Raw genomic sequence first — 26,837 nt, 5'->3', positions numbered from 1 at the left:
GAAGCCTTGAAATAAAATCTTGATATGGCCACACGTTCATCATCTCCAGGGACCCTTCAAAAGGAGCAGCCATCCTGTGCTGTGTTTGGAAGGCAGTGAGGAAAACAATCAAAGTTAGCATGTTCCCAACACCAAAAAACACAATTTTTAAAGAGACTTCAGAGGGCTTAACTCTAAAATTCTAGAGCATGCTGTCAGGAAGGCGTATCAAGGGTGACTTGACTTTTACCTAACACTCGTTTGCCATCAGACGGTAACTGTCAGAGGAAGAACATGACTTAGGAATCAGAAGTTTGGGGTTTTCTTCCCAATCCTGCCACTTAGTTTAACGTTTCCTGTATCCCTGCTAAGCTTCAGTTTCCTCATTTGCAAAATGTGCAGGATAAAGCCTGATCTGTCTTCCTTAGCAGGCAGCCATGAGGCTCACACGGGAGAGCAGTGAAAAGTGCAATAAGACTACTACAACCAAGTGCAAAGAAAGCACTCTCATCAATAACAAATGGACAATGCTAGCAAGTTGACAAATTCCAAAATTGTTTAAATAAAACCATAAATCCATTTCCACTCCAATTTCAATCCAGTAAATATCAAAGTCTGTTATTCCAAGTTAAAGTGAAAAGGAAAAGAGCCATCCCCCAGCACTTTAGACCAAACTTCTCATGCGAAGAATCAGCACTTCGTCTTCCAGTACCACGAAAACACTGACTCACCCATCCCCACTGTATCCTTCAATGCGGAGTACAGAGTAGCAACTGTTTTCCTGAGTGAAACTCAAGTGCATGTACACCCTCACACATACACGCGTGTGCAAAGTGGACACATAAAAAAAAAAAACACTATTTCTTTTTTCTTATTCTGGCTCAGGTAACACAAGTAGAAGCTATTACTACTTTTTAATCACTCGAGTAATCAAGCTCCAATTTTGCCAAAGCTAAAATCAGAATATATAAAATAGAAGACATCAAATAACTCATCTGAAAGTCAAAGTTTCTAGTCAACTTTTTCTCCCTACATGTAAACCAGATGCTGGTAATTTGCCTTTGCTATTTTTTAAGCTCTGCAAGTGTGCTAATATGGTAGTCACTGGACACATGTGGCTACCAAGCACTTCAAATACAGTTAATGCAAAATGAGACAGATCAGAAATATAAAATACACACCAGATTTTGAAGATTTAATATGAAGAAAGAACAGCTCATTAATTTTTAAAATACTGATTATATGTTGGAATAATAACATTTTTGGATACTAAATAAAATACGTTAAAATTAATTTTACCTTTAGTTTAACTTTTTTTTTTAATGCAACTGTTAGGAAATTTAAAATTAAACATATGGCTGACATCTACGAGGAGAGGCTGGTCTATTTCTACAGGGCAGATCTGTTCTAGAAGAATACTAAAATAAACAATATACGTTGTATAAAAATTTTAATTGCTAAAATTCATGCATAATGTCCTCTCTTCACCATATAAAAATAGGATTTGGTCTTTATACCTATGGCCACAGGGAAGTCGGCCAGAGCACGTGGCTTCCTCCAGTCACCTAATCCAGGCTCCCTGACATCCCGGGGAGGAAGCAGCCAGCTGGGGAGTGCGTGGAAGCCTCCCCCCAACCTCCAGCCCAGGGCAGCCTCCGGACTTACTGTAGAGAAGTCATTCCTTTTAACCATTCCTGTAGAGTAAAATAACCCATGTTTTGTGCATCCAGTTTCCAAGCTAGGACAAGCATAACTACCTGTATAAAAACAAACAAAAAAATAGACTGATCAAATCAGAATGACAGATCTTAGGAAATGAGACATATCAACAACTTCCCAAATGCTTCTGTTCAGTCACTGAAATATGAACAGGGTAACTTCAAAAACGAGTTCTAGTTTGGAAAACATCTAAAAAGGTTGATAATTAGTCTGCTGACAAGACCTTAGGGAAACATGAACTCTTATGATGCATGATGGTGGAAGTGTAAAGCCATTAACCTCTCCAGAGGGCAGTTCTGCAATATTTATCAAAATTCAAAATGAGTTATTGACTCAGCAATTCCAGGACTTAAGGAAAGTTCTCCTATAGATATACCTGCACATACACACGAAGATGTATATGCAACAATGTTCTCTGTGGTATTATTTATAGCAGCCAAAGACTGAAACAACCAAACATCTATTAATAAGGGACTAATTAAACATTTCCTTGCTGAATACTCTCCACACAAAGGAATACGATGCTGCCATTAAGACAAACCAAGGAGAGCTATCAGCAGAAACAGGGAACAATCTCCAAGGTTTATTAAGTGAAAAGAACAGGAGCAGAGGGCTAAAAAATAAAAAGGTGGGTGGCAGGACAATTGTAATAGTGGAGTTGTATCACAAACACATTAATGTTGGTGAACGGAACCATATACACTGGAGGAATAGGATATAAAATGGCTCAACATTCCCCTAAAGAGGCTGTGCCTGGACCGAGCACAGGCTGAGGCGCACGGCCCAATCACTCCTCAGAGGGGCACCGCTCTTGCTTTGAGTGAATCTTCTGAGACCCTGCAGGTATCAGGAACCGTGATGACTCTAGTTTACGGCACTGCTTACCACTTAGCTGCTTTAGGGAAGAAATGGCCCAGAGATCCTGATGGTGAGTTTAATAAACACCGAAGGTGTAAACACAAAGTTACATTTCAAAAGTACATCAGCTTCCAGCTGTCCGGGACCCTGCACAGGGACACAGCCGGGTCTACCCATCCATGATTGGGGAAGAAGTGGAAGCCTTCCCATCTCACCTACCTCAAAGACCCAAGATTAGAGGAGGAGTAACTAAAAAAGAAAGTAGGTCAGCCCTAGACAGGTAAAGAAGAGGGGCAGGGATTTCCTAGGACCTTCCAGACACTCTGTAGGACTGAGTATCCTGGACGGCTGTCCATACCTAAGGGACACCCAAGTCCTGACCTGGGGACCACATACACACTGCTGAATGGCTACATCTCCATTTGTTGTAACAAAAACCAATGGGGGAAATAAAAACAATGGGGAAAAAAAATAGATGTTTCTGCAAAAGGTGGCCAGGGACTAGCATATTCCACATTTGGAAGTTAATCTGATTTCTTTACACAGGACCTGAAGGCTCACGTCAACTACCAGAAGAACTGCCCTAAAACATTAGTCCTCAGCCCCACTGGGTCAGGTGGTGATGGTGGTAAGAGGATGATATAACATGAAAAAATTAAGGCAAGCAGTCAATTAGAAATCACTTTAGATGATTTAATTAGACTCTGAGAGCCAACACACACATTAAGTACTCCAGAATAGTCATTTAGGAGGTTCAGAACGTCTGTCCTTTTATTTGCCAACAAGTTAGTTTGTAGACTAAAAATGTCCAGCTTTGTCTAATTTATAACTGCAAGATTAATGAAAGGCTTTCTCTCGATGCTGACTTCAAGATTGATGCAAGATTAATGAAAGGCTTTCTCTTGATGCTGACTTCAGCATCAGTTTTCCACCTTGGAAATTATTATCAACGAGAACCCACTGAATCTAAGCCCTTTCATCAAATCTCAATTAAATCAGTACATAACCAGTTTTTAAAGTCACTAGGTTTTTTAGGTTAAAAAATCCAGACTAGTAGGTAGATTACTAGTACTGATTAGCAAACCAATGCATATCATCACAAGATATGATTGCTTAATAGGTTTAAAAAACTTTAACTTAAGAGGCCAGGATCTACTCAGAACTTCCCAAAAAGAGCTTACATGTTCTTCCAATTTACACATTTCTCCTCATGCCTCAGCTTTTCTTGGAATTCTGACTCCAGAATATCAATTTACCTAGGTAAAATAACCCACATTTTTCTAATTCAAACTCAGTATGTTCTCAAACAAAATCTATATTATATATTAAATCCTCTATCAGAAAGGTTTACAGTTCCACATTAACACTTGTTAAGTAAAAAAAAAAAAAATGGTTAGGGCACAGACACACACACACACACACACACACACACACACACAAAGTATGCAAGAAATGTGCCTAAAAAGCCAAGTTGATATTTACAGTGAGTGTTTCTTTACACAAAATGGACCTTTTCTTATGGTAGCTAATCAGGATGTTAATTACTTAAATAAAGGATTTTGCTGTTGCCTTCGTATATGACAGATTTGAATTTTACAAGCCTGCTTAAATTTCATAAGCTGTAAAGGCAAGGTGAGGGTTTTTAAAACCTTTAAAGTGCTTTAAAGCGTTAAGGCAACAGTGAAGACAAGCCTTTAAAAAATTATTTTATTGCTTATTTTTCAGATGTTAACATTTCTGAAATTGGGATGCATTCACAATTGATGCATATCAGAGTTTACTTAGCAACATTTTTTCTTAGTGATTATAAAAAATACAGCCTCTATCAGTGGCATCTTAGAACTGAAGCACGGTAATAAATACTTTGGAAAAATATTCTAAATTCGGTCTCCTAGTCTAGTCTTCAATGTGACTCGACATTTCAAGACTCTTTTCCTACAGAAACTGACAACGAGAGGCCTCATGACTGCTCCCCAAAAGGATAACAACGGCATCTCTCCATTATGGAGTACTGGTATTTGAAGAACTAGAATCAACACCAGCACTCCCTCCACCCAACAGGTCCTTCTAGGCTGCTGAGAGTAAATGCTCACACAATGCCTCTCACCCTGGAGGCCTGAGCCTGGCCTCTGGATCCCTCCCCTTGGGCCCCACTGGCGTCCTCCAGCCCCCTCTGGCCGAGTGCTGATGACTATGCTCTGGGTAGAACCTTTAGGTCCTCTCTCAGGCCCAAGTCACTCTCACTCCTTACTACTCAGTCCAGAAAACAAACACTCTGCTAACCTTGGCCCAGGCCATCAGGAAACTTCCTTTCATACAGCCAGTAAAATGTTCTTTCCTAGGTCTATGACTAGTCTATGGACCACATCAGGCAAATACTATTGGCCCAGTTGTCCCCAAACCTTTATAGCAAGCTGAATAATTTATTAAGATACCTAAACTGGATCACATTAAAATAAAAAAATACAAGACAAAAATCCATGTAGCGAGCTAAAGGCTCTTTAGAAAATGTAAAGTGTTGGGGGGATTTGGGAGGAGGACAGAGGCACACAAACATTAAGAGTAGAGAAAAGTTTTAACAAAAAAGTGTGGTCTTAATTCCTAGTTTTGTTTTTTTTTTGTTTTTTGGTTTTTTTTGATTTCTAGTTTTCTTTAAAAACATGATATATGCATGGGCACCAGCTAACGAGCCAAGAAGAGTCTGAATGAGGGGGATGATCTCTTAAGATCCCTCCTAGATCATAAATTCATTTAGAATCTGAGACATATTTGTTAAACTGGAGGCTAATACAATATTAAACTGCACAGTTAATGAGCCAGGACACTTGTATGAGCATCATTTTTCATTTTAGTTTGAGAGAGATGATGTAGGAACAGGGAAAGATATTCAACAATAACATGATGATAAGAAGTAGGAAAAAAATCATTAAGCATATAAACTTAACTTCTAATGTAATTTTTTTCTAACGTAATTTTTTAAGGAAATACTTAAGACCTTTATACTAAAAAGCAATCCCAGAGTTAAATTCAATCAGAAGCAAAAGAACTATGAAAAATTCTTGATAATTACAATCTACGCAAAACTCTTACAAGTTATTAATTATTCAAAGATGTGGACAGGGCAGCCTTGGTGGCTCAGCAGTTTAGAGCCACCTTCGGCCCAGGGCGTGATCCTGGAGACCCCATGTCAGACTCCCTGCATGGAGTCTGCTTCTCCCTCTGCCTGTGTCTCTGCCTCTCTCTCAATCTCTCTGTTTCTCATGAATAAATAAATAAATAAATCTTAAAAAAAAAAAAAAAAAAAAAAGATGTGGATAAACTACATTAGCCCGCACAAATACAGAATAGACCGTGACTCAGTCTCCCGGCTGATCTCTTACTGGAGGTACACAGATCCACATCACTTTTTAAACATCTAATTACTTTATTATCATATCTTTTAGATACAAGAAATGAAACAAGAGAAAAAAAGTGACTAGTTACACCATACCAGTTACAACAAAAAATTTTGCTTAGAAATCAAATTAGAATTGGAACTTATTTCTTAGATTGCCTCATAAAACTAACCCACCGTTACGTCTCTACTGTTGCTTCATTTGTCAAAGGACAAAAGAGTTAAGGAAAATAATCAATTGATTTGTCCAACTTAATAGGTTAGACTTACATTTTCTGGTTCAACACCAATGTCTTCACAAAATTTCTCCATTCCTTCAGGACCTACAACATCATCAGTACCTGTGATGAAATGCAATCTTAGATAAATTAAATCTACCCATGTAAACTATTACTACTAGAGTAGTAACATATTGTTAAAATATTATTAAAGTAAACTAAAATCAAACACTTACAGGCCATAAGCCTTCCTGAAAGAAGAAATCACTGAGTGATAAGTTGAAAACCATTCTGAATTTCTGTTACTTCCTTTTAAAGGATTCGGCTTTACACCGTCATTTAAGTCAATTTATTGCCATGCCTTTCAACCTAGGGACACAGGCTACAAATAATTTATGTTTAAAGATAAGGCTACCTTAGTCCAACTCCTCTGCTCTTTAGCTTAAAGCTCTGACTTATTTTGGTAATAATTTCAATACATACAATCATCTCTGGAAATCTAGCAGGGAACCACACGATCTTCTTTACAAAATTAACTGGGAAACAACATAATTGCTTCTCTTACGTGGGAAAAAAGCAAGGAGTCTTTCTGTTCTTGATAAGGCAGTAAAGCCTCTTTCTTCCCACTCTGGCTTCCGCTCGGTTTCTTCCTGAAAGCACTGCCTACATGTTCCATCTCTACTTCATCTCCCATTCATCCTTCAACCACTGCAATTTGGTTTCTGCTCTCTCTCTACTGAAACTTTTCTTGTCAAGGTCACCAATAACACCTCCCCTGCCAAATCTGATAGGTAGTTGGTTTTTATTTGATCTGACCTTTCTGTGGTATCAGAAACTTTGAAGCAGTTTTTTCTTCCCAAATCTGCCTCCTCCCACAGCGCCTAGAAGTACCCTATTCTCATCTGGTCTTCCTCCTACTTCTCTTTTGGCTCCTTAGCATGTTCCTTTGCTTCTCCCCACTTGTTAAAGCTGATGCACAGAACTCCAGCCTGAAGCCTCCCCTAGTCCATTCGCTACCCTCTCCCAAGCAAGTTTCATCGATGCTCCAGCTCCCGGGCCCATGCTTTTCCCCTTAGTTTGGGGCTGTCTAGCACGCCACTGCCTGGCCGCCCTACCTCCTGTTTAACTGCCACAGCTAAACCCATCTTCTGCCCCCAGCCGCCTCCTGCATTTCACATTTTCAGCCACCACCTCACTGAGTGGATCGTCCTTTCCCTCCTATATCGTCTCACTTGGTGGCGCCACCAGAAATAGAACCCCGGGAGTCATCCTGGACTCTTCCTTCTCCTACACTTTCTACGGCCACTTAGCAACTGCACTGCCAGTTTTTCCTTCCAAATATTTCTTAACTGTACCTCTCCTGTGCCGGCCTGTTCAGGCTTTAGACTCACATTACCACAGCAGGCTCCTCAGGGCCTCCCCAGCTTCACAGCCCCGTACCCTCCAACCCATCCTGCACGCTACCACCTAAAGGAGCCATCCCAAACACAGAAGCCATGCTGGCTTAAAGGCCTTCAATGGCTCCCCACTACCTGGAGATAAAGTCCAAAGTGTGGCATATCAAGTAAGGTTCCCCATGATCTAGTGCCTCCCTTCCTTTGCATCCTTCCAGTCTTTCCACCTCCACATCAAGTTTCTTGAAAATAAATCAACAAACAGTACTCAGCGAATAAAAGCCAAGACCCAGAAACACTTACCTGTGGTTTGCTCCGCACATACGTCCTGACACACACCCAACACCAGATGTACTTTGCGGCCTCAGCCTATCTTCCTCTCCCTTCCCCGTGTTAGCTGGCTGCCTCATTCAGTTTTTAAGACCGAGAGCAGACAGGGGGTCCTCCACTCCTCCCCACCCCCACCTGTGGAGGCTGGGAGGGCCAGTCCCCTGGGCCCCCAGCAATGCCAGGAGAGGTTCTCACATTTGGCACATCTGTGCTAGGTCCCAGCTCAGCCGTCTTTCCAAGTTCCTCAAAAGTAAGAGCTATCGTGTTTCTTGTGTAACCTCAGCAGACCACCTGGCATGGAGTAGTTGCTTTTATAAAGTTTATTAAATGAATGAATGAATGCCAGCATACAGGAGTCACTCTACAGTCTTTGCACAGGACATGCCTCTAGATCTAGCACGCTCTGCAGAATCCACCATCTTCATGTGTCTCCATGTCATCCGGGCAACATTTACTGGACACTGTGTCCCCAGGAAGGGCGACAGAGCAGAGAATTCCTTTTTTTCTTTTTTGGGGGGAAGATTTTATTTTTTTAAGTAATCTCTACACCCAACATAGAGCTTGAACCCACAACCCCAAGATCAAGAGTCACATGCTTACTGAGCCAACCAGGCACTCCAGGAGTAATTTCAACACAAAATAATAATAAAGAGATGCTTGACTGGCATGGTCAGTAGAGCATGCAACTCTTGATCTCTGAGTTATGAGGCCAAGCTCCACGTTGGATGTAGAGATTACTCAAAAAAAATAAAATCTTAAATAATAATAATAAGCCACAATGAATGTATAAAGGTGGTTGCCCTCAACAAAGGATGAATATTAAAATCACCTAGAGGGCTTGTCAGAAATTCTTAGCTCCCCTAAAGTCAAACTCTGCCCTTCCCTTATAGTGCGGCCATGGCAAATATTTTTTCTGCACGCTGTTATTTTCCTTTTGATCACAAATGTGCTGTTTTGTTACAAGATGTTTTGTTTCATATATCCAAATCTGTTACCCTTTTATGGGATTTTCTTTTTTCTCCTTTTATTCTACATGTTTTTCTATGTATTCCTAATTCTTTTATCTTGATTACTAGGGGAAGGGAGCTATTCTTCAAACAAAAGTTTAAAAACTGAAATCTTTAAGTAATAAATACTTAAATATTAAGACAATAATAAAAGTTACTATCCAAATAAAAGATTACTGTATTTTTAATTCAGTTATTTTTTTGCTACATTAATAAACATCATACAAGTTTTCATTTAAAAGTGAAAAAAATTAGAAAGCAAGTTTCCCTTCCAACCTCTCCCTACTCCTCGGAGACAATAATTTATTAAAAATGCCTTTAAGTAACCTTCCCAAAATAAATTGTTTATAGAATTCTATGTGCATGGAATAGGTATCTATTTATTTGCTGTTTGTTTATCTATGAAATTCTCTGTGGCTTTCCGGGCATAATTTGATCATTTCATCTCCAACAAGTGACCATTTTTGCCTCCTCCTTTCCATTTATCCCCCATTCTTTCTACCTCTCCTCTAACAGCACTGGCTCCTCATTTCCAAAACAAAGGCGAATAAGTGGCACAAAGGTAAGCATCCTTATCTCCTTCTTCACTCAAATGAAAATACATTTACCCATCTGATCGACTGCTAGCTTTGGCTTTGAGAGTGCATATGCCGACATGTGTGCAGTCATGGGTATGTTATACAAATGACACATGAATACATCCACAAAGGAAAATAAAATACTCAGACAAAAGTCAGGGCAAAATAGACTAAAGAGAAAAGCTGTTTTCTCCCTTTCTTTACCAATCGGGCACATCTCCTCTCAAGATTTTTATGCTCATATATGTGCAAATATACAATGAAATCACTTTTAAGTTTGTTTCTCTACACACAAGGGTTCATGCTACACCTATAAATCCTTCACCGAGCTTTTGTCACTGTGTATGCCTGGTGACCCCCTGGAGAGCACCCCCGCCACCACTGCCAGCGGAGGCGGCACTCATGGGGACCCTGTGCATGGCTCACTGTTCTTTACATCGTTCATCGTTACATCACTGTTCTTTACATCGTTCTGCTACTGTAAAGAATTTCGGCCATGAGATCAAAGAATAACTTCTCATAAGGAAATAGCCACATATTCCTATTTCGCTAAGTGGCTTTGTTTCTAGGAACAGACGTCTGTTTTTTTGGTATATACTGAGAGGATTCCTCGGGAGGTAGTTGCAGATCTGAAAACATTACTTTATAATTCTGTTAAAATTCCTGCCCCTTTTGGTTTCCATTCCTCCTGATTTAAAAGCTCTTTTGCCATAATGTGTTCTTTAGCCTGGCGAGCCGCCCATCTTCCCCAGGCCTGTGCACAAGGCCTCGGCGGGTCCTGGCTTCCTCCCCACCCCGTCCGCCCTCCCACCTGGCCACTGACACTTCTCTCGCCAGCATGCATCCCAAAGGCGATGCTTCTCAGTTTGTCTGTTCGTTGCACTAGAAAATCAGGTGAGTGCACCCCAGGGCCTGGCAAACAGCAAATACCTCAAAGGAGGTTTGCCGAGGTATATGGTGCAGTGGTTAAGTTCTCCAGTGTTTTTTCCTTTCTTCCAGATTTTATGCAATGCCACTGTCATGTTACCTGTATATACTTGCATCTGGGTTTGGGGTTTTGTTTTTTGGTTTCTTTTTTTGAGATTTTATTTATTTATTTGAGCGAGAGAGAGCACAAGCAGGGGTGGGGAGGGACAGAGGGAGAAGGAGACACAGAGCCCAACACAGAACTCGATCCCAGGACCCTGGGATCATGACCTGAGCTGAAAGCAGACACTTAACCTACTGAGCCACCCAGGAGCCCCGCATCTGTTGTTTTTAAACAGCAAGGTTTTAACCACATGACTTGCAGTGCAGGACTCTGCCAAAAGTAGTATTTTATCCTAAAAATAGTAAACTATAGCTTGTTAACATTATGTAAAAGATACCCAAAATCCGGATATCTAAAACAACTGTTCTCTTTTTGTGATTATCTCTCTCGTGCACACATTTAGATTCAGTTATAATCACACTGTTGGGATTAGGATCGTATTTACACTAAATTTATGAATCCACTTGTAGAATTCAGCCATCTTAATTCTAACATTAAGAACTGAGAATTCTTAATTCTGAATATGCAACTGGATAACACAAAGTGGGTTAGAAGTGAAGCATGAAGGAGATTATTTTTAAAAGTTGTATCTAAAATCATTAAGTTGTGGAATGCCCTAACAAGAGAGCGGAGATACATCTGGAAAGCAGATGTACAGACATTAATCTGAAAAGAGTAGTTTCTCCCACTGTCCCAACCATTTTAGGCACTGCCCCTAAAAAAATATATTTGACCTTTTGAATGATGGCCCAGGGCCCTCATAGTGAAGTTTCCATAATGCCACCATGCTGCATCCCTGAGGCAAACAAGGCCACGCTGCCCCCTACGGCTGTTTTTGCCCTCTGCTCCCTTGCTGACAGGCCACTGGGTCACTGAGCACCTGCTCCTCCTGGTCCCTGATCTTACTGCAGTAAACCAAAACATAAGCCTGTCCTAGAACTTAATCCAAAATAGAAACTAAGGGGCTTCCATTCAGGACCTGGGAGTATGTCTATGATCTGCTTGTGGGAGCTTCCCGATAACTCTGAATTCAGCATTGGCATGTGCATATTTGGCTGAATGCCTTACTCTTAGATATATTTCAGAAAATGGAAATTATTAGGTAAATTTTTGATGCAAAACTGGTTCTTTTCAAGCTATTGGAAAGAAATGGGACTCCAGTTTCAGATGGAGGTTAAATAGCACTCGTCCACCTTCCTTTCTCAAGTCACAAAGACGTAAGGACCAAAGTCCAAAAGGGAGGAAACCTACGACCACAGCGCCCGGGAGGAAGAGCCTCCAGTGGAGTGGGTTTCATTAATTACATGTCTGAGAATCAGAAATGGAGCTGATAGGGATATTAAAAGGGGAGAGGCTACATCCCAGAATGTGTAAAGCAGTGCTGGGGTTAACAGGCCAGTAAGGAGCTAGGCTCAGGATGCAGGAGCCTCAGGCAGCAGAGGGCAGGGCAAGAAGTGGAACCGAGAACTCTGGGTAGATGTTGGAAGAACTAAAGGGGCACCCCTATGAAACAACTCCTCCACCAAGGCCTGTATGATCCACTCCAGATTAAAGTGCAGGGAGTCCACCCAAACCGGCTAGCTCTTTCCTAAGGACACAGAACTCAGCATGGGTGTTAAAGCCTTCCTCGTGCTAGCTAGCTCATCCCATAGCACAACCTGACAGTCACCCTGGTCATCTCACCATTCGTTATTATTATTATTCACCATTGAATAATGATCTACAGCTCACATCCATGTGCTTGAGATCATTAAAAGTGAAAACTTTAATTGGGGCTCTGAATGATTCCCCAATTTTAAGCCATTTTCCCTTATAAAATGAGAATGGTGGATAAAAATAGGGATAGCCATACCTACAAAACTTTTGCAAGGATGAACTGCAAGGAGCCATCTGACAGGGATCTCAAGGAACCTAAAGAATGTGGCTTAAACTTTATCCCAAATGTCACCGTCCTGAGCCAGAAGAAAGCAAACAAGAAGGAAAACTGTAGCCTGTTCTCTTCTTAAAGGAAACAGAAGTGTGGTCATACCATGGAAAAATTATGTTTGCTTGTAAAGGAAGACACACACACACACAAATCAAAAGAGCTGTGCTCTGACGGTAGAAGTGTACTTTTTGTCTGTTTAAAACATCCTTTTCTTAACTCACTTCATAAAAATCGCTATGAACCAAGATACAAAAGCAAAAAACCTTCATAATCAAAGTGATACAAATATGAGAAAACTCTTCATCCAGCACCCATCTATCAAACGCCTGGCAGAGTGCCAACCACTTTTCTTAGGAATACAAAATGTCTTCAAGAGATTCATTTCTTCATGATGTGACATGGAAATACATATGTTCAAATACTATGTAAGCATTTGTATGAATGTCCATGCCCTGCAAACACAATCCAGCTCAAACCTGTTCAAATTACGAAGGAGAATTCATTAGAAAGATACTGAGGTGGTTAACAAAAAATCCAAAGACCTCCAGGAATCAGAATCATGCCCTTTCAAGTCTACCACCCGAAGAGAAAGATACTCTTCTCCTAGCTTCAATCTGAAAATCTCAGGAAATGTTATCTGATTGGTCTGGCCTGAGTCATCTGCCAGCCCCATGGCACAACATCTGTGGCCAAAGGGGCCAGGCTCTTACGAGAAAATGGATAGGTACACAAAGATAAATGCAAAATGGATGAAAGATCTAAATGTGAGACAGAAATCCATCAAAATCCTAGAGGAGAACACAGGCAGCAACATCTTTGAACTTGGCCACGGCAACTTCTTGCAAGACACGTCTATAAAGGCAAGGGAAACAAAAGCAATAATGAACTATTGGGACTTCATCAAGATAAAAAGCTCTGCACAGCAAAGGAAACAATCACCAAACTAAAAGGCAACCTACAGAATGGCAGAAGATATTCACAAATGACCTATCAGATAAAGGGCTAGTATCCAAGATCTATAAAAAACTTATCAAACTCAACACCCAAAAACCAAACCATCTATTCAAGAAATGGGCAAAAGACATGAACAGACATTTCTCCAAAGAAGACCTACACATGGCCAACAAGCACAGGAAAAAATGCTCCACATCACTAATCATCACGGAAATACAAATCGAAATCACAATGATACCACTTTAGACCAGTGAGAATGGCTAAAATTAACAACACAGGAAACAATAAATGTTGGTGAGGACGTGGAGAAAGGGGAGCCCTCTTGCACTGTTGGTGGGAATGCAGGCTAGTGCAGTCACAATGGAAGACTATGTGGAGGTTCCTCAAGCAGTTAAAAATAGAGCTACCCTACGACCCAGCAATTGTACCACTAGGTATTCACCCAAAGAAACAGATGCAAAAAAAATAAAAAAAATTAAAAAAAACAAAAAAATTAAAAAAAAAAGAAACAGATGCAGTGGAACGCCGGAACACCTGCACCCCAATGTTCACAGCAGCAAGGTCCACAATAGCTGAACTGTGGGAGGAGCCACAACGTCCTTTGGCAGATGAATGGATAAAGAAGATGTGGTCTATACAGACAGTGGAATATTACTCAGCCATCAGAAAGGACGAGTACCCACCATTTGCTTCAATGTGGATGGAACTGGAGGGTATTACACTGAATGAAATAAGTCAATCAGAGAAAGACAATTATCATATGCTTTCATTCATATGTGGAATATAATAGTGAAAAGGACCAAAAGGGAAACCGAGTGGGGAAAAAATTAGAGGAAGACAAACTATGAGAGACTCCTAACTCTGGGAAACAAAGGGTTGCAGAAGGGGGGGTGATGGGTAACTGGGTGAAGGGCATTAAGGAGGATAAGTGATGTGATGAGCACTGAGTGTTATACTATATGCTGGCAAATTTAATTTTAATTAAAAAATAATCATTTTAAAAATCACCATAACATCCCCCCCCAAAAAAAATCACCATAACAAATGATGAAAAAATTTGAAATATTGTGAAAATTGGGATCCCTGGGTGGCGCAGCAGTTTGGTGCCTGCCTTTGGCCCAGGGTGCGATCCTGGGGATCCAGGATCGAATCCCACGTCGGGTTTCCGGTGCATGGAGCTTGCTTCTTCCTCTGCCTGTGTCTCTGCCTCTCTCTCTCTCTGTGTGACTATCATAAATAAATAAAAATTAAAAAAAAAAGAAATATTGTGAAAATTGCTAAAACATGACATAGAGACACCAAGTAAGCAAATGCTGTCCGAAAAATGGTGTAGGAAGATTAGCTTCATGCAGGGCCACCCCAAATCATCAAGCTGTAAAAAACACAGTACCTGAATGCTTAATAAAGTGAAGCACATCAAAACGAAAGACAAATAAAAAACAAAAACAAAAGAAACCTACACATGCTGGGGGCGCTTGGTTGGTTCAGTTGGTGGTGTGTGCAATTCGTGATCTCAGGGTCATGAGTTCAAGCCTCACGCTGGGTGGAGAGATTACTTAAAAATAAAATCTTAAAAAAAGAAAAAGAAAGAAAGAAAACGAAAAGGGTGAGGCAGGGAGCGGGGGGAACAGCAAGATCAGACCACAGGAGGCACCCTCGCTTTGACACCTAATGAAAGGGTAGGAGAACTAGTTATGAAAAATGTCCCGTAAAGTACAAAGAAGGCTATTAGGCTAATTAAGGGGCTTCGAAGATGTACAACGAGGGCTGTCAGATGGAAAAGCAGAGAGAAAACACTCCAGGTGGAGGAATGGCAGTGAGTCAGGTCTTCCAACCTGTAGGTTGCAGGGAGTTTTCAACAAGAGGCGAAAAAAAAAAAAAAAAAAAAAAAACAAGAGGCGAAGCTGGAGGGGACTGCTAGGGAATCACATGTACAATCTATTCAGTTTTCTTGTTTTTGTTTTTGTTTTGTTTTTTTAAATAAGACAACGGGAGGCCCGTGAAACCTAGCTGGGAGCAGAGACAGATATGACAGGAAAATCGGTTTGCAAGGGGCTGAAATCATCAAATTTATAGGCTATGAAAAGGCCAGAAACACGGCAAAGAGGAAAGGGAGAGGAGCCTTTGGCTCAAACTTGTCTGGAAACACTCCTTTTCTTTTTGCACTGCACACAGCCACAGTGACAAACCACCCCTGGATTTCAGTATGATATTACCCAACCAGTTATTGTAAGTTGCAAAAATAGGACTGAATTTAAGACATTTTAAATGACAAAACAAACATTTTCTGCCAAATGATCTTTCAAAATAGACACTTAATATAAGAGATTCCATTGCACATAAGGGTTCAAAGCAGCAAAGCTTATTTTAACTTTGATGTACAAACCAAACAGTCACCCACTCCCAGCATTCTAAATAGGTTTCCTAGCAATCCCGAGTATTTCTCCCAAGTGCATTCATCTTTTCAGTTCCCTTCTAGTGTTCTGAATTCTTTGGCTTAGCTGCTGTCTATAAATAGGACATTTGGTGATTTGTTTCGACGATGTTCCCTCCCTCAAACAGGAAGAGACAGCACACAAACCACATCAGAAAAGTGCACATTTTTAAATCCTTTAATCCTCCCTGAGATAGTCCTTATTTTCACGAGGTTCAGTCTGAGATCATCTAAATGAGGACCTACCTGCATATTCGTAGAACCACTCTAAGCATCTCTTACTTGAAAAGGCTTCTTCTTCCGTCTTTATTCTGGTTGAATCATATTTCCTATACATGCTAGAAATCGAGAAAGGAGTCTGAAGTTATTTTAAAAGGCTGAGTTTCTCCTAAGTAGTAGATCGTTTTCATTCTTTCACCCAAACCAGACATCTATTCAGTATTTCCAGTTTATGTTAAACATTCTACTTCCTGCATTTGAAAGTTTCAGTTTTTTTAACTACAGGCAGACCCAAAACAGAACTGAATGGTAAATTCGTGATATACGTCTTTGCTCTGATTAAGAAGTCCTCAGTTAAGAACTGATCTGATGTATTCCCCTCTGCCTCATGAGCGAGAATGACTACAGAATGATAGAATGAGACACAGCCAGAAATGGCTACGGTGTCTTCTTCAAGGGTTGACCCTAGAACTCATTCACAGGACATGGCTCTGCATTAAATTCTCCGGACTTTCATGTCTTATGAGTCAGGGCGGGCACAGAACACAGTCTAAAGAAGAACCTGTCAGTATTAGACAGGTCAAGGGAACACTAAGCAAATAAAAAGAAACACTAAATTATGCGCAAGCCTCCGGGGGGGGGAAACCTCAGGACAGAGAGGTGCAGAGGAACCCTGGCTTCCACCAGCCCCCCGTAATGCCCCATTGTGGTAGAAATACCCAGCATGAGCTGGAGGACGGAGTCAGGAAGCCCAGTGGCCTCCTCCTGCCAGCAGTGTGACTTTCTGCAGGAATTCTTTATTTCACAATGACCTGGGGCTAAGAACCAAGATTTTCCCTACCTGGGGAGGGGAGAGATGGCAGGATCTTTAAAATAGTCATTTTAATAGAAAAATTTTGAGTATATAATTTTTCTTTCCCTCATTTATATATAAATTGCCTCAATAGGTGTGGTGTATACATATTTATGATTATTTACGAATACGGTTTTAATTTATATATTATATGTTGCAAAGATCATACATAACTACTTTTTAGTAAGTTTTTAGTCGTGACCTAGACATTCACCCGAGTATCTATCTATACCTCTGATTAGAGATTCGGGTTTTAATAGTGAACATGGCTGTAGAGTATTAAGATACTGAAACTGCAAACCACTCGTTTTGTATTTCTTCTACAAGAGACAGCCATGGTACCCAGAAAAAACAGTGGGTACCGGCCAAGGGTTCAAACATACAGGTTCCAATCTTGGGCCTAGACATTCTCAACTCACAGGATATAACTGGTCAACAATACAGAGACCTACATATGACACTGCAATATTTGAATTGCCTAAAAATACTCTACATAAAAAAAGGACAATTGGATAGCATTCAGTAGATAAAAGAAAAATACTGACACATGCTTATTACATGGATGAACCTCAAAAACATCATGCTAAGTGAAAGAAGCATGACACAAAAAGACCACTCCACGTGAAATGTCCAGAAAAGGCAAACCTGTAGATGGAAGCTGGACTGGTGGTTGTGGGGGGCTTGGGGGTGGGAACAAGGGGTGACTGTGAATGGCATCAGGGATCTCATTGGGGGGAAAGAGGGCGGAGACGTTCTAAACCTGGTTTGTAGTGATGGTCACCTAACTTTTAACTACTTAGTAAAAATCACTGAATCGTATACTTAACGTATATGGTATGTAAATAAAATTGTATGGTAAATAAATAAATTTGTTTTTTTAAAAAGCCCAAGAAAGAAACTCAGCTAAAGCTATAGACCCCTATGCCTCTGGTGGCCAATGAAATGCTATCAGTAAGGGTATTTCACACCCTTCTGCAACACAGCTACTAGTTTTTAAACTAGCTTTTTCACACTAAATTGTATCAGACTGTGGTGAGAAAAAACAAGTGCCACATATTAGAGTCACAAAATGCTGTGTGGTGATTAGAATTCAACAGTTCCGTGACAATAACATCTACACTACCAAAGAAGTATTAAGTGACCTGGCTTCCCAAAGCTACTGAAAATCACTAGACATTGCTGGGGATGGTCTTCTCAGTCACTGCTATCTTCCTATAGATGGTATTTTCTACTCATCTGGGATATGAAGAGTTGACACCACTTTCACATTGTCGGAGTCCATCTTATCCTTCCAACCTAGCTGGGGCAGATTAGGTATCACAGCAAGAAAGAAACAGAAAAATCTTATCTCATCCCTTTGATTTTTAGATGTGAATATTCAGGCCCATTAGTGAGGTAACCTACAGAGCCAGAATGGAGGAAAATGGAAAAAAGGCAGAAAAGATTGAAGTTACGATGTCTGTTTATTGTCTTAAAAAAAAAAAAAAAAAAAAAAAAAGAGAGAGAGAGAAGAGAAAAAATGACTCATGAAAATCAAGGTGATCTAATAAAGATACCTAAAATAAATAAGTCAAATGACTTTTAGAGTCACCAAAATTAAGCAGTTCCCTTGTCTGAAAGAGAAGTGGTTTACACAGTCTCCTTTTTCACCGTTTCTAGCAAAGTCTCACTCATCTGAGCCTCAAGCTCTGCTCGGCTAACACTCCAAGCAGACTGAGAGCTTCCAGCTGCCGCAGTGCTCCCCAGCCTCTCGGCCCAGGTCCCCTGCGGAAGCAAGCACTCGGCCCTGTGGTTGTGTGTGGTAAGTGAGACCCTCGTAGAGAACAGATACGTACCGACCCGGTGGTCCTCAACAGGCACAGACGACAAGCCCTTAAAAGGAAAGAAAGAAACTCTACACCAGTTTTGGTGGATCAACGGACTGAGAGAAAACTTCAATTTCTAAGAACTCGACTTACCTAATTTGGTTTTTGTTTTATAAACCCACACGTAAAAGAAACATCACAAGGTAACTACACTTTGAAAATGTTAATTCAAATTCTTTGATACACGTCACCGAGTTTGATCTACTGTCTCTGCGACATACCCATCGTGTCTACTTTTCTTGGCGGATAAGTCATCTCCGGAGGCAGGTCTCCTCTTTTTCCTCGGCGGCATCACTTTACTAAAGCAGTCTGAAGAGCTGCAAGACCGCAGGCTTCCTGGGGACAGAGAGCCATGGGGCACAACGGCAGGGTTAGCCACAGCCCAGCATTCCCAGAGCATCCCACCCGCCAAATTAAAAAATGTTCATGGCCTGTAGTGTTAAGGGGTTAGATGGTCTCCGTAAATGTTCTAAGGTAAAAAAAAAAAAAAAAAAAAAAAGGGGGGGGTTTAGTTCCTCTTTGAGAAAATGTTACAGTCAAGAAATAAACCTTGCAACGACACAAGTCAATACTCCCCCCACTAAAACCACATGAGAAACGGAAGTAATCACAATTTCCATTTACTCTCCAAAAACACTAATATAAATCATCAGAGCTTCCAGTGTCTTTTACGTGGCAATGTTCCTTCCAAAGGAACCGCACCGCTATCTCCTTTGTGTATGTCATCAGGCAAGGCCAGGTCAGCCAGTCACCCTGACTCTAAAATACAAACAAGCACATCAGCCCCAATACTCTTCTCTAAGTTTCGAGAGATATCTGATCTTAAAAAACAAAAAACAACAACAAAAAGAAAAACAGGATTTAGATTTTTTTGCACAGCAGTCTGCTATGATCTTGAACAAAATTTCCATAATAATTTTTCATCCATTTCTGCCACTTTCCGCCAGGATTTTCAGAAGCATGACTTTCATTGGGTGAAAGATGTTCACGTGTAGTAACAACCGACAATCCCAGCAAGGAGCACTTACAGAGACCTCCCTGGGAGCCAGGCCCATTCCCAACACTTATACCATGTCGTCACTTGTTAACCTCCTACCAGGCTTATGAAAAGAGAAGCATTGGGACTGCCTATGCCGATCAGAGAATAGGGGCAGGGCAGGGAGAGGTTAGGCAAAACTTTAATTCAAACCCAGGTAGTCCCTGCTTCCGACGGTCTAAAACCCTTACAAATTACGAAACAATTATAAGATCATTAAAATGTGCCCATCCTGGCACAGGCGTTATCACATATGCCATTTGGGTCCCACAATAACCCCGAAAGCCAGGCAGGACAGGGATAATTATCTGTACGGGACAGATGGGGAAAACCAAAGCCTGGGCATCCAAGTGATTTTCCAAAGGCCCCAAAAGTGTCTAGGGACGAATTCTGGACCCCCGTCTCTCTCCTCCTTCCAGCAGCCCGTTCCCGGAAGGCCCTGGGCTCTCAGGGAGTCAGAGGACGAGAGAGCAAAAGGGTGCTGGTGTCTGAACGATCCGCATTCAATGCATCAGCTCTAGCCCTTCACCCAACTAGGGGGCTTGGTCAGTCACCGACCGGGTCTAGTTCATCATTTAAAGAGTAAGAACTGGGATACCTCCTTCTCAGGGTTTTTTTTTGTAAGCTTTTATTTATTTACTCATGAGACACACACAGAGAGAGGCCGAGACCCAGGCAGAGGTGAGCAGGCTCCCCGCGGGGAGCCCGAAGTGGGACTCGATCCCGGGACCCCGGGGTCGCGCCCTCCACCACTGATGTGTCCCCCGCTCAGGAGTTTTACGGAGACAAACACCCGATAAGAGCTTGGGCGCCAAGCCCTGCGTGAGGACCAACGCTGGGGATGGGGCAGGGGGGAGGCAGGGTGCGGCCAGGGCCAGGCCGGACCCCACGGTGGTGGCATCCCCATGCTGCCGGGCCGAGAGCCGGGAGAGGAAGGCTGGGGAGGGCGGCGAGCGGCAACAGATGGTGACGGAGCAGGAGCAGAGGCCTGAGGCCCATGCCCCGACGGCCCTTCTGGAAGTCTGCTCCGAGGCCGGGGACGGCAGTCAGTAGCTCACGGTCAGGACCCCGGGAAGGGCCACCATCGGGTGCCCGGGGTGACCGACGAACTTCAGGAGCCAGGAATGTGCAGCCGCACCTTTCGGGCCACAGACCAGGGCCAGAGCCCGACCTGGGCAGGTGCCCTGCACCGCGTGATGGAGCCTGTGCCGCCACCGTCCCGCCTCCCCCCTCAGCACAGAAGCGACCCTCGGCCGCCCCTCTCCAGGTCCCCACCAGGCCCCATCCTGCCGAGGATGGGAGACACAGGCCCAAGGCACCCGCAGCCCCACGGCGGCAGAAGTGACCGGGAGAGGAAGGGGGGGAAGCACTGCCCACACCACATGCGCCCCATCTTCCCTGCAAAACAGTCCTATTCAGGGGACCCCTGGGGGGCTCAGCGGTTTAGCACCTGCCTTCGGCCCAGAGCGTGATCCTGGGGTCCCGGGATTGAGTCCCACGTCGGGATCCCTGCGTGGAGCCTGCTTCTCCCTCTGCCTGTGTCTCTGCCTCTCTCTCTGTCTCTCATGGATAAATAAATAAATCTTTAAAAAAAAAGAAAAATGGGCCTGTTTATAAACAACCCTAAAGCATACAAAACGGTCCAAAGAGTGTCAGAGTGACTCAAGCTTTTGCAAAAAAAAAAAAAAAAAAAAAAAATTCTTGTCCCTGGATGCTGCGGGGTGGGGTGTGCACGATGCAGCAGCAGGGCCCCCAGCCGGCAGGCCCCCACCACCACCCCCCCGCTGTCCACGAGGAGACCAGGTGCCGGCGAGGACGTGGGACCCGGGAGCCCTCGCGCACCACGGGCGGGAGCCCAAACTGGTGCAGCCACCCTGGAAGACCGTACAGGGGTGCCTCAAAAAAAAAAAATGGAAACTGGTGATACCCGATGATCCAGTAAACCCAAGGAGGACAAAAACACGAACTGGGAAATAATATTTGCATTTCTACGTGTGTTCGACTTTACTTACAACAGCTGATAAGGAAGCAACCTAAGCGGCCGTCAACGGACGAATGGATAAAGATGCGGTGCATACACCTCGTGGAGTATTAGCCACGAAAAAACATTTGCAACAACATGGAGGGAACTGGAGAGTATTATACTAAGTGAAGTCAGAAAAAGACACTGTATGATTTTACTTATATGTGTAGAATCTAAAAAACACAAATGAAAAAAAAAATAGAAAGGAATTAAGAGGATAAATGAGTCACAGGGATACAAAGTATAGCCCAGTCAGCAATACTGTAATAACTCCGTATGGTGTGAGAGGGTAACTACACTTACCCTGGTGAACACTGTGTAATGCACAGAAATGTCAAATCAGTATGTCTTATACTTGAAACTAACAGGGATCCCTGGGTGGCGCAGCGGTTTGGCGCCCGCCTTTGGCCCAGGGCGCGATCCTGGAGACCCGGGATCGAATCCCACATCGGGCTCCCGGTGCATGGAGCCTGCTTCTCCCTCGGCCTGTGTCTCTGCCTCTCTCTCTCTCTCTGTGACAATCATAAATAAATAAAAATTGAAAAAAAAAAATTAAAAAAAAGAAACAGAACATTGATGTCAACTATAATTTAAGAGGGAGGAGGGAAGGAGGAAAGAGTGGTCTGTCTTAAACCCAAAGCTCATTTTGCCCTCCTTGGGTTTGTATGCATGAGGAACAGTCGGTGGCTCCTGGGTGGCAGAGGCGATTAAGCATCCAACTCTTGATTTTAGCTGAGGTCATGACCTCAGGGTCGTGAGATCAAGCCCCACATCAGGCTCTGGGCTGGGCAGACACTCCCCCTCTCCCCTGCCCCTCCCTGCCCCCTTGCACACCGCTCACTCTCACTCTTAAACAACAACAACAACAACAAAAAAAAAAGGTCATTTCCTTCCAGTACTGGCCATGGCTTGGCTCTGAGCACCTCGTGTGGCAATAACCATTCCCTTACACCAGTGTTTGCAGAACGTGGAGGAAAATGCACTATCTCCTCAGCGCATCAAACAATGCACACACTAAGATCATGTCTTCACCAATATTTGCCCATAAAGGTTAATCCACTAGCTCCTCTCCTATCTGCTTCCTTGGAGGCAAACTGGTGTGATGTCTGGCTTCACTGAGTCCTACACACCAAGAGTATCATATTTTTGGTAAACGTACATGCATCATCAATTAACTAACTTTTTCAACTTTCTCTTATTTTCTTCCTTATTGACCCATGTTTTCTGTGAAAAGTTTCACAAATCATTTTTTCTTGTGTTTGTGTAAAATGAACTCATACTTAAGCCCAAATTTGGCATTTTTTTATATTTTTAAATTTTTTATCTTCTAAGAACCATGGTTTTAGCTTAGATTTTCCTCTGCTCCAGTGATCAGCATAAGCAAGTAGCTATTAGGGGGCCATCTTTTGCAAAAAAAATGATGTCTGCTCACCGTCCTGGTGCCCACCAGAGTTCAGGCATTCACTGGCTCACTGACCCTTTCACCCCTGCCTCAGAGGAAAGATGTGTCCAACTCATCCCCCAGGGAAGATACAAAGGACTACACGGCATAACTCCAGAGGCAGAAGCCTAGAACCCACAATGACAGTGAGGAGTGTCAGGCTACCTAAAACGCGATTTTTTAATATTGAGGCAAATAAGTTTACTTAAAATACTTTGCCAACATGAATCAAGTCAATAAAATATACAGAGGACGCAACTCAAGACTAATATGCCCCAAACCTGGTCCCCTTCTCCCTAGCATAGCTCCAGGGATCCTTCCTGAGTGAGAGCAACAGCTAGAGATTTTAAGTACACATACATAGGTACACGTTGGTTTGCAGGGCCCCATCTGGTTCACCTGTGCATACACAGCAGCTAATACAGTACCTTAGTACAACAATAGTAAGATCCATACATTATTGAGAATCCTACAGGAGACTCTCAATAAGTATTGTGAAATAAATGTGTTTCTGAAACATGTGTAAATCAAATTCTACTTGAAAAGTCAGTACATTTCCTCAGTATCTTCTCAGATATTTAAATTACCTATGCATAGATAAAATATCATTTCAGATTTTCTTCCTGTCAGTAAAATAAGGACTTGATTTTAGGTCTCCTGGCAAGCAGGATTTTCTTAAACAAAAATATTTGGGAATGTTGGCTTCTTAAAATAACCTTGTGATAAGCCTTTTTATAATAAAAATTATATTCATTTAAATGAATGTTTTACAAATTTGTATTTAGTTGTATCATTAGATTTAAATTTAGGCTTTACTAGCTCAGAACTTATATCACTTCATCTACTACAACTCAACTTTATCTCTAAACTAAAAGAACAATTTATGAAAATGTTTGTCTCCTAAAAGTATCTACTTAAGTACAATCAATCTGACATTACAGATCGAGGCAAAATATTAAGGCCGACACTTTGAAGAATAACTCTGAAGTACTCCCAAAGTTATCCTCACAAATCTGAGTGGCATTATTAGGTTCCAATTCCACAGATGAGAAAATGGCCGATAAAGCTGAGCCCCCAAAAGTTCCTAGATCAATAAATACTTAACAAAGATAAACAAATTCAAATAGATGCATTTTAAGAAACTCAAATTCAGTTGAAATGATGCAAGTTTTTATTCTCTGACAATCACCTGAGCAAAAGGCGTGATGAAAAAGATTTTAAAGATCCATCTTACATCATGAAAAATATTTGGCAGATACACATGAAAGAAAAAGCCTTTTGATAATAATAATAAAGGAGGAAGAGGAGGAGAAGAATCTCAACTAGTAATCCCGATAACTCACACTCCTTAATATTATTTTGATGTTCTGGTGTTCAGTGTTGGTATTTCAACACTAGATGAACAGTCTGAAATCGACCCCGACGCTGGGGTGTGTATACATGGTCCTTCAGGAGGCAATAAAAATTGCTATTTTTTACCCAAGGGTTATAATTTGAGTTCAGGTTCATTTCTTTTTGGTTTAGCGTTAAAAGAACTTCAGATCGGGCAGCCCGGGTGGCTCAGCGGTTTAGCGCCGCCTTCGGCCCAGGGCATGAGCCTGGGGACCCAGGGTCAAGTCCCACATCGAGCTCCCTGCATGGAGCCTGCTTCTCCCTCTGCCTGTGTCTCTGCCTCTCTCTCTCTCCTCTCTGTGTATTCTCATGAATAAATAAATAAAATCTTTAAAAAAAAAAAAAAAAAAAGAACTTCAGATCACTAAAGTAGATCCAAAATAGTTCTAAAGTGATCAAGCTGCTAAAGAGAACAAGGAAATATTCTATTAACTGCCTATATTTTCAAATAAATCAAGTAGTCAGTGAATTCTTCCCACATTAAACAATTAAAACTATTGCCAACGTCTTTCAGCATGTTTATTTTAATATTTGGTCTCACAAAACCTATTTCAAAGAGCAAATCGAACTCGTCTCGATCAGACTAAAGGCCCTTTAGTGACTACCCAGCTTTGTTTTGACAATTCAATTAAACCTGTTATTTTTAATAAACAGTATCTAAGTAGGTGTTCCAATGCCTTTTCTTTTTTAATCTTTTTGTTTTGGGGGCTCAAGAGATCTAAAATTAGAGAATTTGTCTGATTTTTCCTGTAAGTGTCAATGCACATTCTAATACAAAAATCTCACTAACTTTTCGTTTGAGTTTGTTGTATCATAACCTTGTTTCACTTAATAACATTTTACACGGTTCCTTCTGCTGCTTCAGTACTTATCTAGCTATTTCACCTCACTATTCACTGAACAATGTCACAAAGACATAGTGATTACAGTTGATAAATAAATCGCATTTGAAAACATCTTTCCAGTACCTAATATTTTCTTTCATTTCCTTTAACAGATCATTGAACTACTTGTCTGCTTGAGTGAAACTGTTAACGTCTAAATGTGCAATTTTTATCCTATTTAAGAAAAAACTTTTTTCCATTCCTTTCTCTCTAAATACTCACTTCTGACATCTAGCATCTTCTTCCTTACTCTTTTTTTTTTTTTTTTTTTGCCCTCTCCATTTGGCTTTTTTTATATTCATTCCCTGTAATTTAGATTTGGGGCTACTTGTCCAAGATTAACTCTCTCTCTCTCTCTTTTTTTTTTTTTGTAGGAGAAAGACTGAGAGCACCAAAGAAAAGTGTTAGAAGAGACACAGGAGGAAGACAGCAGCCTCTCTCACACTTGGGTTTGGCTCTTCCACATAATTTCTTACAGATATTGCTGAGGTCACGGCACGGCTGGGCCAAAGATTCAAAGCAGCATTAGGGTTATCAATGTTGTCAGATCGCTAAACATCATGGATTTTATGTTGTTCAGGTTCTTAAAGCATACTCTGTCAAGTATGGTCCCCTCACAGGTGATGCTATAACCAAATGGGGAAATGTTAGAGAAAGAGATATTCTAAGAAATGACTAATGCGGGATCCCTGGGTGGCGCAGCGGTTTAGCGCCTGCCTTTGGCCCAGGGCACCATCCTGGAGACCTGGGATCGAATCCCACGTCAGGATCCTGGTGCATGGAGCCTGCTTCTCCCTCTGCCTGTGTCTCTGCCTCTCTCTCTCACTGTGTGCCTATCATAAATAAATTAAAAAAAAAAAAATGACTAATGCTAATTGCCACCAACCGGCATATACGAGGGACCAGGCACTGCACCAGCATGTTACACACCAAACAGCACACACAGGCACCAGGCCCCCAAGGGTGAAAAGAGGAGGCATGAGGCCAAATACATTTTCTACTTTCATTTTCTTAATTACAGCTTCCAGTTATTAAATCACCACATTTGGGTTAAATATTTAGATATAACATTACTATAGTAACAATATTCATTTGAATCCAAAGTTCAAAGTTAACTATACAACGTACAAGATTCAGAACTTAGAGGTTTTACTACCTCAGCTAAAGAAGAGACAAGACAACCTCAAGGCTGTACCAACACAACATTCAGTTTTAAATCAAGACTGCAAATCCTCAGAGCCCACCAACGTTCTGGTTCAGAACTGGAGACGAATATGCTTTACTTCTGAACTATTAAAAGAA

The 26,837-nt window shown here is 41.7% G+C and overlaps 1 protein-coding gene across 18 annotated transcripts in view; it reads right to left on the bottom strand.

Moving 5' to 3' along the window:
* Positions 1-26,837, bottom strand: part of DCUN1D4 (defective in cullin neddylation 1 domain containing 4) — an 81,768-nt gene that overhangs the window by 22,050 nt on the left and 32,881 nt on the right. For 16 of the 18 annotated variants that reach the window (XR_012007106.1, XM_072775010.1, XM_072775011.1 and 13 more), the window contains 4 exons: positions 18,981-19,095; positions 16,069-16,160; positions 6,221-6,291; positions 1,645-1,736 (listed from right to left, as the gene is read on the bottom strand). Coding sequence is in view for 17 of the 18 variants with exons in the window: in XM_072775010.1 (XP_072631111.1) it covers positions 1,645-1,736; positions 6,221-6,291; positions 16,069-16,160; positions 18,981-19,095 (370 nt within the window). In the remaining variant the exon portion in view is untranslated. Of the gene's footprint in view, positions 1-1,644; positions 1,737-6,220; positions 6,292-16,068; positions 16,161-18,980; positions 19,096-19,116; positions 21,379-21,807; positions 21,992-26,837 lie in introns of those variants that run through there. The other 2 variants (XM_072775021.1, XM_072775023.1) reach the window with 2 other exon arrangements.

The sequence above is a fragment of the Canis lupus genome, chromosome 14 (genome assembly GCF_048164855.1).
Source record: "Canis lupus baileyi chromosome 14, mCanLup2.hap1, whole genome shotgun sequence".
Taxonomy (NCBI): Eukaryota; Metazoa; Chordata; class Mammalia; order Carnivora; family Canidae; genus Canis; species Canis lupus.
Note: the sequence above shows the minus strand (reverse complement) of the source record. Positions and strands in the feature narration are given on the sequence as shown.